Here is a 12,918-nt window from a genome sequence, read left to right as displayed (position 1 = left end):
GATCAGGCCTGCAGGGGAGGGCAGTTAGGGGTGACCGGGCTGGCAGAGGAGGGCAGTTGGGGGGGACCAGGCCTGCAGGGGAGGGCAGTTGGGGGCAACCAGGTCAGCAGGGGAGGGCAGTTGCAGGGGACCAGGCCTGCAGGGGAGGGCAGCTGGGGGCAACCAGGCCAGCAGGGGAGGGCAGTTGCGGGGGACCAAGCCTGCAGGGGGGGACAGTTGGGGGGAACCAGGCCAGCAGTGGAGAGCAGTTAGGGAAGACCAGGACTGCAGGGGAGGGCAGTTGGGGGTGACCAGGCCGGCAGGGGAGGGCAGTTGTGGGGGACCAGGCCAGCAGGGGAGAGCAGTTAGGGGCAACCAGGCTGGCAGGGGAGTGGTTAGGGGGTGATCAGGCTGGTAGGCAGAAGTGGTTAGGGGCAATCAGGCAGGCAGGCAGGTGAGCGGTTGGGAGCCCACAGTCCTGGATTGTAAGAGGAATGTCTGACTGCCCGTTAAGGCCTGATCCCACCAGGCCTAAACGGGCAGTCGGACATCCCTCAATGGGTCCCCGATTAGAGAGGGTGCAGGCTGGGCTGAGGGACACACACACACACACACACACACACACACACCGTGCACGAATTGCATGCACCAGGCCTCTAGTATTATAATAACTATATACTAGTATGCTGTCAGATGGATACTAGACTTATCAGGCAGATTACTTCATAAATTATATAAATATTTAACCACTATGCTGTACACCTGAAACTAATCCTATCTAATAAAAGAGTAATATGCAAATTAACCACCACTCCATCACAAAGATGGCGGCGCCCAGTCCCCTCAGCCCCGCCGCTGGAGTGTTTGGGCCTGTCAGCCTGGCCAGGGGTCGCGGGGACCAAGCGGGGAGGGCAGTTGGGGGGGAACCAGGCCTGCAGGGGAGGGCAGTTGGGGGGGAACCAGGCTTGCAAGGGAGGGCAGTTGGGGGGGGAACCAGGCCAGCAGGGGAGGGCAGTTGTGGGGGCGGACCAGGCCTGCAGGCGAGGGCAGTTGGGGGGACCAGGCCTATAGGGGAGGGCAGTTGGGGGGGACCAGGCCTGCAGGGGTAGGGCAGTTGGGGGGGACCAGGCCTGCAGGGCAGGGCAGTTTGAGGGAACCAGGACAGCAGGGGAGGGCAGTTAGGGGTGACCAGGCCTGCAGGGGAGGGCAGTTGAGGGTGACCAGGCCAGCAGGGAGGGCAGTTAGGAGCGACCAGGTTGGCAGGGGAGGGCAGTTAGGGGTTACCAGGCTGGCAGGGGAGGGCAGTTAGGGGCAATCGGGCTGGCAGAGGAGCAATTAGGCGCCGATCAGTCTGGCAGGGGAGTGGTTAGGGGGTGATCAGGCTGGCATGCAGAAGTGGTTAGGGGCAATCAGGCAGGCAGGCAGGCGAGTGGTTGGGAGCCAGCAGTCCTGGATTGTGAGAGGGATCCCTGATTGGAGAGGGTGCAGGCTGGGCTGAGGGACACCCCCTCCCCCCCACCCCCTGTGCACGAATTTTGTGCACTGGGCCTCTAGTACAAAATAATATTGTATGCAAAGTGTGATAATAAAAAAAGAAATGCTGCCCAGCCGTGGTGGCTCAGTGGTTGAGCGTCGACCTATGAACCAGGAGATAGTGGTTCGATTCCCGGTCAGGGCACATGCCTGGGTATCAGGCTCAATCCTCAGTAGGGGGTGTGGAGAAGGTAGCCAATCAATGATTCTCTCTCATCATTGATGTTTTTATCCCTCACTCTGTCTCCCTTCCTCTCTGAAATCAATAAAAAGATACTGAAAAAGAAATGTGATTTTCTTTCAATGGAATACATAGTATACCCTAAGATAAACTGCATATACATTTTTTAAATATTATAAGTCACAAGTGACATAATCATGTTCATAGGCTTAAAAATCTTACAATACAAAAATCAATTAGTGGGTTCGGAGACTCATTTTGCCCTGGCCGATGTGGCTCAGTTGGTTGTGTTGTCCCTTGCAGCAAAAGGTCACTGGTTTGATTGCTGTGAATGGGCAGGTTGCAGGCTCAATCCCCAGTAAGGAGTGTACAGGAGGCAGCGATTGATGTTTCTCTCTCCCTCTCCCTTCCTCTCTCTAAAATCAACAAAAACGTATTTTTTTAAAAAGAAAGGACTGCCCTAGCCGGTTTGGCTAAGTGGATAGAGCGTAGCCTTCGACTGAAGGGTCCCGGATTTGACTCTGGTCAAGGGTGTATCTTGAAACCAATCGATGTGTTTTTCTCACATCAATGTTTCTCTCTGTCTTTTCCTCTCTTTCCCCTATCTCTAAAAATCAATGGAAAAATATTTTCAGGTGAGGATTTAAAAAAGAAAGAAAAGACTCATTTTGGTCATACAACCTCAGATTTTTTTACATTTCCATGACTTTTATATGTTTATTCAATAATGTACAAGTTCCAAAAAATAAAAAATAATAATATACAAGTTTCATATTTCAAAGGCTTGAATTTGGATTTCATTCCGTTTTAAACTGGATTTGTAAGTGCTAAGTAGAAGGGGCCAAGAAGTGGAAAGGGGCCAAAAATGCATTATTGAGTTGAACAGTTATTTGTGTGTTTTTTGTGGACCTCGGTGCTCCAGGTGTATTAATCATAATGTAATGGTCATGATATGCCTTTGTCACTAATTCATGCATTTTGTTACTTGTTTAATGGTATAATGAGCCTGGGCATTTTCATACTTTTTTATGCAAAATTGAAACCATATTGTTTTTGTATCCACCATAATATGCCACCAGGAGAACTAATGCTGTTTTTAAAACCTAACAATGAACAGTTTTCCATAGCATAAAAGTAGAAGACTACAACACCATTTTAATGTCTGTCTGGTATTTCTGTGTCCTATCACATGGACCATAATTTTAACCAATCCGGTCCCATACTGGGGTATATTTGTTTACAGTGCATTGCTATCAGTAGTAAAACAAGTGTGGGTTCGATTGTACAGGTGAAACGCCCTGAAAGCCGGCCCTGGTGACCAGAGATAAACACGGGTCTAGCAGTCTAGAGACCGGGAGCCTGACTCAAAGGACTGACCACACCCTCGCCCTCCCAGGGAGAGTGAGGCCCAGCAGGAAAGGCCGGGGGAATTACTAGCCCTCGCTCCCCCCGCCCCGCCCCGCCATCTTCAGGGAACTCTAAACCCGGGACAGCTCGAAGCACTTTTTTTTTTTGTCTAAAGTTTTACCTATGTGCCCCTTTTCCCTGCTTGACACCGCCCCCGCAACTCGAAGCACTTCTGACGGAGTGTGGGCCGGGGATGCTGAGTGCAGCTTGAACGCCGGACCTTTGCGCCCGGCACAGCCAAGTCACTCGAGCCAGGTCACCCGCCCCCCAGGCTGGGCGACGATCCCGAGACCTGGCAAGTCCGGGCCTCGGACTCAAACGCGTTACTGATAAACCCGGGGGAGAGGGTAGGAGGCGGAGTACTTGCACACCCTAGCCAGGTGGTCGGGGACGGAGAGGCAAGGCAAGGGCAGGTCTAGGGAAAGTTTGCAGATCCTGGAGGGCCAAGGGGGTGTCTAAGGGGAACTGACGGAACCTGACAGCCCGCAGAGAGCTCCCGGTGTGTTAGGGAGCGTCTACCAAGAGCGCGGGGGGAAGCCAGGGCTCATCTAAACAGTTCTCAGAGCGGCTAAGGGGAGGTCTAGACAGGGCGCTCCCCACCAGAACAAGGCTTCCGGAAGCTAACCCCAGAAAGGAGGTATGGAGGCCTGGGTCCCCCACCAGAGATCTAAACACACCCTATAGGGCCCACACCCCTTAGTAGGGCCAACTGAAGCTTCAACCTACGACAAGAGGAAGGCTGGAGCCGGGAGGGGTGAGGGGGCGGGGGAGGGGGAAGAGAGAGGAGGCCCTCAGAGATCATCTGAAAAGTGCGAAGCCACATGAATTTTAGGGACCGACATCAAGTTGTATTCCTTGCTAAGACACCTCTGGGTAGCGAACCACCAACGCCTTTTGTAAGCTCCACCCCTCACCTATTAATTGTGGTTCCGTTGTCTCTGATACAGGAAACAACCGGTTCCCCACTTTACTCCTCCCAACCAGTAGCGAACGCCCTTCCTCCGTCGCGCGCAGTCTCCTCCCCCTCACTCCCCACGCACTTTCTCCCACCCTCCTGTCAATCACCGCGCTCAGCTGTCCAGTTAGCGGGCCAAGGAGGCGGGGCCGTCAGGGGCGTCGCGTGACGTCAACAGTCCGCGGACCGGGAAGCCGGGAGATGAGTGACGAAGGGGGCGCGTGACGGAGGAGCCGTTGGCCAACGCTGTGGCGGCAGTCGGGGTAAACAAGACCTCGAGCCCTGCGGCTCCTGCGACCGCTCCAGGCTGGTGGGTGGTCTCGCGCGAGGCGGTAACCGCCGGCTCCAGTGGGAGGGGCTTCCCAGCCTCTTCCCTGCCTCCTCTCCTCGGCGTACACACCCCCACTCCCACCACCACCACCCCCCGCCCCGCACACACGTGGGCGTGAGACTGGGGAGGGGGGGGTGTTAGGCTGAATTCTAACGTCATTGGTTGTCGCTGCTGCCGACTTTCACAAGGAAGCACTCTGATTGGTCGGTAAGGGGGGCGTCGGGGGTCTCTGAGTCCATAGGCTTCTGATTGGCTAGGTGAGATAAGCTAATGAGGCGCGTTCTTCCGCAAGGGGTTGTGATTGGTCTGCCAGAGAGGTTACCTGGGAATCCACCCCCTCCTGGGACTTTGATAGGTGAGTTTGAGGTAGAAAACTGAGAAATTCCTCTTCACAAGGATTCTCATTGGTGAGCCAGGGGAGTGCCCTAGGCTTCTCTCTTCTTTTTTTGGCTTCACAAGATTGGGGAAGCTTTGCGTTCCTGAAGCGTGGGGAGTTGTCACAGGCTAAAGAAAAAGGGATCTCCTGGGTCCCTAAGAACTGTCGCCCTCCTAGAGATAGCTACCCCTCTCTCAGGAGACCCTAGCATTTCTAGAGCAGGCTTTGCTTTCACCAAACCTAAGGAGGTGACAGGAGGAGTCCCTGCACCGGACTTAAGGATGCTGTGACCGGAAGATGGGATCACGGAACAGCAGCAGCGCAGGATCTGGGTCTGGAGACTCCTCCGAGGGCTTGCCCCGAAGAGGGGCTGGTCTGCGTCGGAGTGAGGAAGAGGAAGAGGAGGATGAAGATGTGGATCTGGCCCAGGTACTGGCCTATCTCCTTCGCAGGTAACTTGCCCTCTGGTGTGTCCCCACCAGGCGCCATCACAGTCCCTTGGTCCCAACTCCAGACAGAGGATAGGGAATGGGATTAGCCCAGTACAGCTGTTCTGTTTGAGCAGAACAGCCTTTTCTGCTGGACACTGAGCACTGAGCTTCATACCCAGGAAGAGTGGTTCTTGCCTCGGGAGGGTCACCAAAAGACCACTCTTGTGTTTTCGGGAATTGTTCAAGGGAGCCTCTCTAGCTATGACTACACTAATGTAATCTATTTTCCAAGTAAATTTTAAAAAATAAAATAAAAGGCCCTGGTGGAAAAGGAGTGATGTGAGGGGTTGAAGAGTTGGGGAGGTGGGTGTTGATTTAGTGAAGTTAATTGCATGTGATATGAGACCATGTGGATTTTCTTGAAAAACAATTTTAAATTAGCCTAGTATAACCCTGCTTTTGAAGAAAGAATGCTTTGAGGGAAGCGGCCACCAGGAATTGACTGGAAAGGGAGTGAAACTGACTTTGTTTCTTAGCTGTGGCTTCTTGAGGAGAAGACATGTTTGGGGATCCCTTCAGAATACTGTGTTCTATACTGGACTACGTGGGCAGAGGCTCAGAAGGAAATGCTCTCAGAATTTTTAACTCTCTGGGAAGTTAACTTAGTAGGTCTGTCAATCTCCATGTAATGTTGGGGTTCTTTACTCCTGCTGAAAGCGTGAGAATTATAGGAGACTGAAAATAACAGCCAAGATCTAGTCAACCTCAGATCTCAAAATGGGGACAGTACAAGGGTTTGAGTACCAGGTAGTCTAAGCACTGGATAGCCCTTGACTGAATTTGGTTGGTTTGGGAAAGGAATCCTTTCCCTTTATCATGGGGGGTGGGATATCTCCACAGGGGCCAAGTGAGGTTGGTGCAGGGAGGAGGTGCAGCAAATTTACAACTCATCCAGGCCCTCTCGGACTCCGAGGAAGAGCATGACAGTGCCTGGGATGGGCGTCTTGGAGACAGATACAACCCACCTGGTAAGAGGAAAGGCAGACTGAGACCCTAACATCAGAAGACTTCCATTAGAAAATCTTTTTCCTTCTTTCTTTCTTTCTTTTTTTTAGAAGTAAGTCTCTCCTTATCAGTACTTTATTTATTTTCATTTTATTTATTTATTTATTTACTTTGGTTAATCCTCAGCTGAGGATATTTTTCCATTGATTTTTAGAAAGAGTGGAAAGGAGAGGGAGAGATGTGAGAGAGACACATTGGTTGCCTCCTGCACACACACCCCGACCAGGGTCAGGGAACCTACAACCGAGGTACGTGCCCTTGACTTGAATTGAACCCAGGACCCTTCAGTCCATGGGCCGATGCTCTATCCACTGAGCCAAACCGGCCGGGGCAGAAAATCTTTTTTCTTTTTAATTTTGACAAAGAATAATAGGTTAAGTCAAAAGAAGATGAGATAATTCAGGGCATGAGGGAGTCCTTTAAGACTCAGTATATGCAGCCACATTGAATGGGCTTGAGTACAGTTCTGCTAACTGTCCTCTGAGGCTGAAAGACCTAGGATGAAATTTCTCCCTGGTCTTCACAGTGGACGCAACCCCTGACACCCGGGAGCTGGAATGCAATGAGATCAAGACGCAAGTGGAATTGGCCACAGGGCGGCTGGGGCTTAGGCGGGCAGCCCGGGAGCACAGTTTCCCTCAAATGCTGTACCAGGTAGGCCTCTCCACCCACCGCCAGCCTAGCAGCAGGCCTATCAAGGTAGCCAGAAGCGCTGCCATCCCCAGAGAAGAGGGAATTAAACTTTCCAAAGAAGCCTCAAGTGCTGGAGCTGGAGAGTTCTTAGCCAGCCTGCTCCAGAGTTTGGTGGGACATCCTGTATGTGGTGTCCTTTTCTGAAACAAGAGCAACAACTTTGGAGGAGGGGGCCTGGTGTGGCCGAAGTGGCCCTGTGTTTCTGCTAGCAATATTCCCAATCCCTTCCTTTAGAGAGAACGGGGCCTCTGCCACCGGGGAAGCTTCTCCCTTGGAGAACAGTCTCGAGTGATGTCTCAGTGAGTATGGGGCTTGGTGGCGACACTCTAAGGGCCAGATAGGTCTTATCTCCTAAATTTTGAAGGTATAAGTGTTAAAGGATCCTCAGGGATATTAAGGTTAGGTTAAGTGGGGTTAATGCTTTGAGAGTAAACAAAGTGGAAAAGTATGGAAATGAGAGAATGATAGAATAAATGAAAGGGGATTTTACCCACGGCCAAAAGGGAAGAATGCCCTTGTATTCACGTCCAGCTCTGTTAGGATTCTGCTAACCGGGATGCTTCTCATCCCGAGCTCCCCTTAACCCTCACTTTCCCTCTGCTTCCCCAGCTTCTTGCCCAATGATCTGGGCTTCACTGATACCTACTCTCAGAAGGCTTTCTGTGGCATCTACAGCAAAGATGGTCAAATCTTCATGTCTGCTTGCCAAGGTACCAGACCCTGCTCCCATGAACGGTCCTAGAACAAGGAGTGCTCCCTACGGCTGAGGCTAGAAAGGCCCAGACCCTGACTTAGGGATGCTTAGTCAGAGCACATTTCTCAGATATGCTGATAGAGGTCTGATAGGAGGATTTGAGGAGGTTGTTCCCTAATTCTGCCTGGTCTCCACTTACACAGACCAGACAATCAGACTGTATGACTGCCGGTATGGCCGCTTTCATAAATTCAAGAGCATCAAGGCCCGGGATGTAGGCTGGAGTGTCCTGGATGTGGCCTTCACCCCTGATGGGAACCATTTCCTATACTCCAGCTGGTCTGATTACAGTGAGTATGCCCCAGACTTCTGTTGTCTCTCCAGCCTGGGACCTGAGATCTCCAAATGCCCACCTCCTCTGTGCCAGGACTCTGCACCTTCTCCTGGAAAGATCACTTCCAGGGTCTGACATCCTGGTCCTTTGTTCCATCTCCTCTCTAGTTTCACTTCTACCTGTCTTCCCCCAGCCCTGAAAGACTCTTGTTTCTCTTCTCTTAGTTCATATCTGCAACATCTACGGGGAGGGAGACACACACACTGCCCTGGACCTAAGGTACTGGCTTCCCTTCCTGGTCAGACTCATCAGAAACTTCTCAAGGAAGGCTCTCCAGGAGCAAATCTCTTGAACTGGAACTCCTGCTTAGAGGGAAAAGTACACTGGTTGCGAGTTTCTCTGTGTGGATTCCTGGGAGGGACCCACCCATCCTGTCAGCAGAGGACCAGGGTAAAATAGATAGTTGCAGGATTATTTCGGGGTTCTCCCTGAGGTGATCCACATTCTGGCTTGTGTTGGCAGGACTTCTTTTCCCCTGAGAAGTGTGCCTTACAACCCCCATCAGATTCTCTGTGGATTAACAAAGGCTGAGGGGAAGTGCACTTAATCAGCTCCTCCTCTGCTCTTTTCAGGCCAGATGAACGTCGCTTTGCTGTCTTCTCCATTGCTGTCTCCTCAGATGGACGAGAAGTGCTAGGAGGGTGAGTATGGGGGATGTTGCCGTCAGTTAATGAGACAGAGTCCTCCCTGAGACCAGCTCTGCTATTACAGAGACTATACTGGATACCCCTACTCAGGCATCTATGGAGAACAACCAGCCCTTCTCCAAGGTCAAGGTTTACGACTCGCTTTACCTCTTGCTCACCATTCACCCAGAATGAGATGGGAGGTCTCAAACCTCCTTGCACACACAGCTAGCACTCCTACCTCCTATATAAGAAGAGACAAGGGTTTTCCCTTTAGCAGGACTTCACAACAGGGACTCTCGGTCCTGTCTCCAGGACCCTCTTTATCCCCTCCTTTTCAGGGCCAATGACGGCTGCCTGTATGTCTTCGATCGAGAACAGAACCGCCGCACCCTTCAGGTACTGCTTCTGAGACTTAGAGTCTCTGCTTCCTCGTCCTTGACTATTAGAAGACGCAGAAAGAAGTCCTAGATTTCCTGTTTTCTTTCTCCCCTAGATTGAGTCCCATGAGGATGATGTGAATGCAGTGGCCTTTGCTGACATAAGCTCCCAAATCCTGTTCTCCGGGGGTGACGATGCTATCTGCAAAGTGTGGGATCGACGCACCATGCGGGAGGATGACCCCAAGCCCGTGGGTGCACTGGCCGGACATCAAGATGGCATCACTTTCATTGACAGCAAGGTAGGCAGGGAGGCAGCACTGTGAAGCCAGGCCCCGCCCTCTCGCAGGGACCACATCTCTCCCTGCTAAGCCCTCAGCCGCCTTCTGAGCTTCCTGGAGAGGCGAGATGCGGGAGGGCGGCTTGCGGTGGGGGTGCGATGTGCTGGGTAGCCGGAAGGGGGCGCCCTCCCAAACTGGGCTCCTACTAAGGTTCCAGGTGTCCAGGAGAGGATGTCAAAGTAGACTGGTGTGGAAACTCGCCCACGGTCCTTATTAGCCAAGTTTGTAAGAGCTGGACTTTAGGGAAGGGGCTTAAGCCAGGAAACATGAGATCCATTGGTACTCAACACTGATGGGCACCAATGGAGCAGGCAGGGCTTTCTGTACAAGAAAAGTAGAAGACAGTTAGTCAAGGATAGAATAGGAGACCCAGCCAGTGCCTCAGTCAGAGAAGCTGAAGCCTAACCAGGGGGTGGGATCTGAGGGAGAAAACTGATGTGAGCCCTCACCTGTTGCTCAGTGGTTAGAGCATCTGCCCGTGGACTGAAGGGCCTCGGGTGCAATTCTAGTCAAGGGCACGTACCTGGGTTGCAGGCTCTATCCCCAGCCCCAGGCAGGACCCATGCAGGAGGCAACCAATTGATGTGTCTCTCTCACATCGATGTTTCTCTCTCTCTGTCTCTCCCTCTCCCTCCTACTCTCTCTAAAAATCAATGGAAAAATATCCTTGGGTGAGGATTAACAACAATAAAAAAGATGTGAGCCCACTTGGATGAGGAAAGAGGCAAGCAAAATCAGAGGACTGGCGTTTTTACTCCTCAACTGGAGAGGGGAGCTGGACTGACAGCACCAACATTTGCAAGATCTGACACTTCATCATCTATTTGGGATTCACAGGGTGATGCCCGCTATCTCATCTCCAACTCCAAAGACCAGACCATCAAGCTCTGGGACATCCGGCGCTTTTCCAGCCGGGAAGGCATGGAAGCCTCACGCCAGGCTGCCACACAGCAAAACTGGGACTACCGCTGGCAGCAGGTGCCCAAAAAAGGTGAGAGGGCCCACTGGTGCCGCTCAGTGGTTGAACGTTGACCCATGAACCAGGAGGTCAAGGTTCAATTTCAGTCAGGGCACATTGCCCGGGTTGTGGGCTTGATCCCCAGTAGGGGGCGTGCAGGAAGCTGATTGATGATTCTCTCATTATTGATGTTTCTCTCTCTCTCTCCCTGTCCCTTTCTCTCTCTGAAATCAGTGAAAACATTTTAAAAATTTTTTAATAAATAAAATATTATTTTTTTTAAAAAAAGGTGAGAGTGGGAGGTAGAGCCTGAGATATGGAGAGTGAAGGGACAGGAGTAGTAGTTAAAATATTTAACCCCTGGAGAGGCCTGTCATGGGCACAGTGAATATGCTCTGGCCTGGAGCATTAACTCTTTGTTTGCTGAACCATGGGGAGAGCCAGGGGTTCCCAGGGTTGGAGGGTGGGGATCACTCAGAACTAACCAATCTGAAAGTATTTCAGTATCTTAACAATCAGCAGGAAGCCCAGCTGACTGTTGGTGAATACCAGTTGACTGTTAGGTGGGGAAAGAGCCACCAGTTGGGGGTTGGAAAAATGATTGTGAGCATCGATCTTTGCTAAGGATTGGTGATTTGGGAGAATCCAGACTCCTAACCTAGGGCTCTCCCTGCACCCCTACCCAGCCTGGCGAAAGCTGAAGCTCCCAGGGGACAGCTCCTTGATGACCTACCGGGGCCATGGGGTGCTGCATACCCTCATCCGATGCCGATTCTCCCCCACCCATAGCACCGGCCAGCAGTTCATCTATAGTGGCTGCTCCACTGGCAAAGTGGTTGGTAAGGATGTGTCAGAACAGGGAGTCTTGGGAAGGGCAGTGATGTTTCTTAGGTTATAACTACAAGTGGAAGTGAATTTAGCTTGGAGCCAGGGAGGCTTAAACAGAAACAGAAAACATTCTATTCATCAGGATTTTAAATTAAGACAAGGAACATAGAATTCTAGTCAGTAAATATAACATTACCAAAAATATACACGGTTGTTTTGTAGCCAGTCAAGAAGAGAGATTGCAGATGAAAGGTAGGAGGGAACAGAGGTAAAAGGAATGACACAAAGACATTCAGCCCCTAGAGCAGGAGAAATGCACAAACACAGCTACAGCTATAAGGAGCCTGAAACCGTGCACTCAGGTGGAGACCCACCAGAATGAGAGAAAGGTGCGCCCCATCCAGACAAGGAACAACAGGTTCTCGTACCTGTGGAGACATTTATTATTAGATCTGGTGCCTTCCAGATCTTGTGGGCTTTTTAGAAAATGGCTGCTGAAAGCTTTAAAGCCACATTGCATTTTAAGTGTAGACCTTGTGAAATGTAGCTGAGGGCCAGAGATATCTAAGCTCTGCTAGACCATACCCTCAATCTGAGGTAGGGAAAAGGGGAAAGAAATTGAGAAACAGCCCCTTCCTCTGCTGGGGGTTTTGTTACTCTATGCAAGTGGGAAGTTGCTGGGAGGTAGGTAAGTGGTGTTGCTCAGAGAGAGATGGGGGGCCAGAAGGTCCTGTGGCAGCCGCTCCACTCTGGCCTTTGTGAACAGTGTATGACCTCCTCAGTGGGCACATCGTGAAGAAGCTGACCAACCACAAGGCCTGTGTGCGTGACGTCAGTTGGCACCCCTTTGAGGAGAAGATTGTCAGCAGTTCGGTGAGGTTGCAAGAGTTAGCGGGGGCTTTGCATGTCTGGGACTTGGACCTGGGAGTGAGCAGCACCCCCTGACTTCTTGCCACCTTCTGCCCTGCAGTGGGACGGGAACCTGCGTTTGTGGCAGTACCGCCAGGCTGAGTACTTCCAGGATGACATGCCAGAGTCTGAGGAACACCCCAGTGCTCCTGCCTCGGTGCCCCACCCCTCTTCGGCCTTTTCCTCGCCCCAGTAGATCTGACCTCCAGCCCTTCGTGGCTGAGCCTCTTGATAAGCTCTCTTCCCTTCCTCCCTTCTGAGGGATCTTTGGGGCGTCATTGGCATTGGATGGGGAGAAACAGAAGCCCAGGCTGTCGGGGCCCCTGAGCCCTGGAAAATCCTCCCCGTGAGTCTCCTCACAATCTCACCCCTCATTCAGCTTGGGTCTCTGTCTTTGGCTAAGGTCTGGCAGGACTGCCTTTATTTTGGGTGTGGCCTTTGTCAGCAAGAGAACTGTCCTGAGTGTTTTTAATCATGTTTGGATGTTAGGTGTTAGCTCCTAGAGTAGATGCCTGGGGCCAGGTCTGACCTGAGCAGTCCGGCAGGCCCATTGCCTGGCCTTCACCTTGAGGATTAGTCTGGCCAATCAGAGGGCCAGGCATCCTGGCCTTTCTCCCAGAGGTCCTGATGGCTAGAGCTGCAGCCCTTTGGGGGAGGGTGGGATGGGTAAGGCATGTCCTCAGCACCCTCCTAGGGTGGGAATTATGTCGTTTCTTTCCTGTGTCCGGGTCTTTGGGGTATGCCGGGTTGTGGTAGGAGAGGCTCCATGTGGCCTCCTCACACAGGGCAGGCCCTCCCTCCCAGAATGGTCCATCTTGCAGAGGCCAGCAGCTTCAA

At 51.9% G+C, this 12,918-nt stretch overlaps 1 protein-coding gene across 6 annotated transcripts; it reads left to right on the top strand.

Annotated features, from left to right (window-relative positions):
* The first annotated feature begins 4,179 nt into the window (after positions 1–4,179).
* Positions 4,180–12,738, top strand: DCAF11 (DDB1 and CUL4 associated factor 11). 6 transcript variants are annotated; one of them, XM_079769661.1, is made up of 15 exons: positions 4,180–4,318; positions 5,008–5,214; positions 6,094–6,221; positions 6,785–6,912; positions 7,186–7,250; positions 7,561–7,661; positions 7,849–7,995; positions 8,204–8,258; positions 8,612–8,680; positions 9,007–9,064; positions 9,162–9,347; positions 10,224–10,377; positions 11,031–11,183; positions 11,939–12,045; positions 12,143–12,737. In XM_079769661.1, exons 2-15 carry the CDS (start codon positions 5,060–5,062, stop codon positions 12,275–12,277), a joined length of 1,641 nt encoding a protein of 546 aa, XP_079625787.1. In that variant the 5' UTR covers positions 4,180–4,318; positions 5,008–5,059; the 3' UTR covers positions 12,278–12,737. The 6 variants fall into 6 exon arrangements, with proteins under 6 accessions (XP_079625787.1, XP_079625788.1, XP_079625786.1 ...); XM_079769662.1 differs by having other exon boundaries at positions 4,212–4,593; XM_079769660.1 differs by having other exon boundaries at positions 4,219–4,365.
* Positions 12,739–12,918: the final 180 nt, after the last annotated feature.

This window comes from Cnephaeus nilssonii, assembly GCF_951640355.1.
Source record: "Cnephaeus nilssonii genome assembly, chromosome: 4".
NCBI classification, from domain to species: domain Eukaryota; kingdom Metazoa; phylum Chordata; class Mammalia; order Chiroptera; family Vespertilionidae; genus Cnephaeus; species Cnephaeus nilssonii.
This window is presented reverse-complemented; position numbering and strand designations above follow the sequence as displayed.

Coding starts and splice junctions, on each gene's coding strand:
- DCAF11 (XM_079769661.1), top strand. CDS start 5,060: ATGGGATCACGGAACAGCAGCAGCGCAGGATCTGGGTCTGGAGACTCC. Junction 7,251..7,560: donor CAGTCTCGAGTGATGTCTCA/GTGAGTATGGGG, acceptor CTGCTTCCCCAG/CTTCTTGCCCAATGATCTGG. Junction 8,681..9,006: donor GGACGAGAAGTGCTAGGAGG/GTGAGTATGGGG, acceptor CCTCCTTTTCAG/GGCCAATGACGGCTGCCTGT.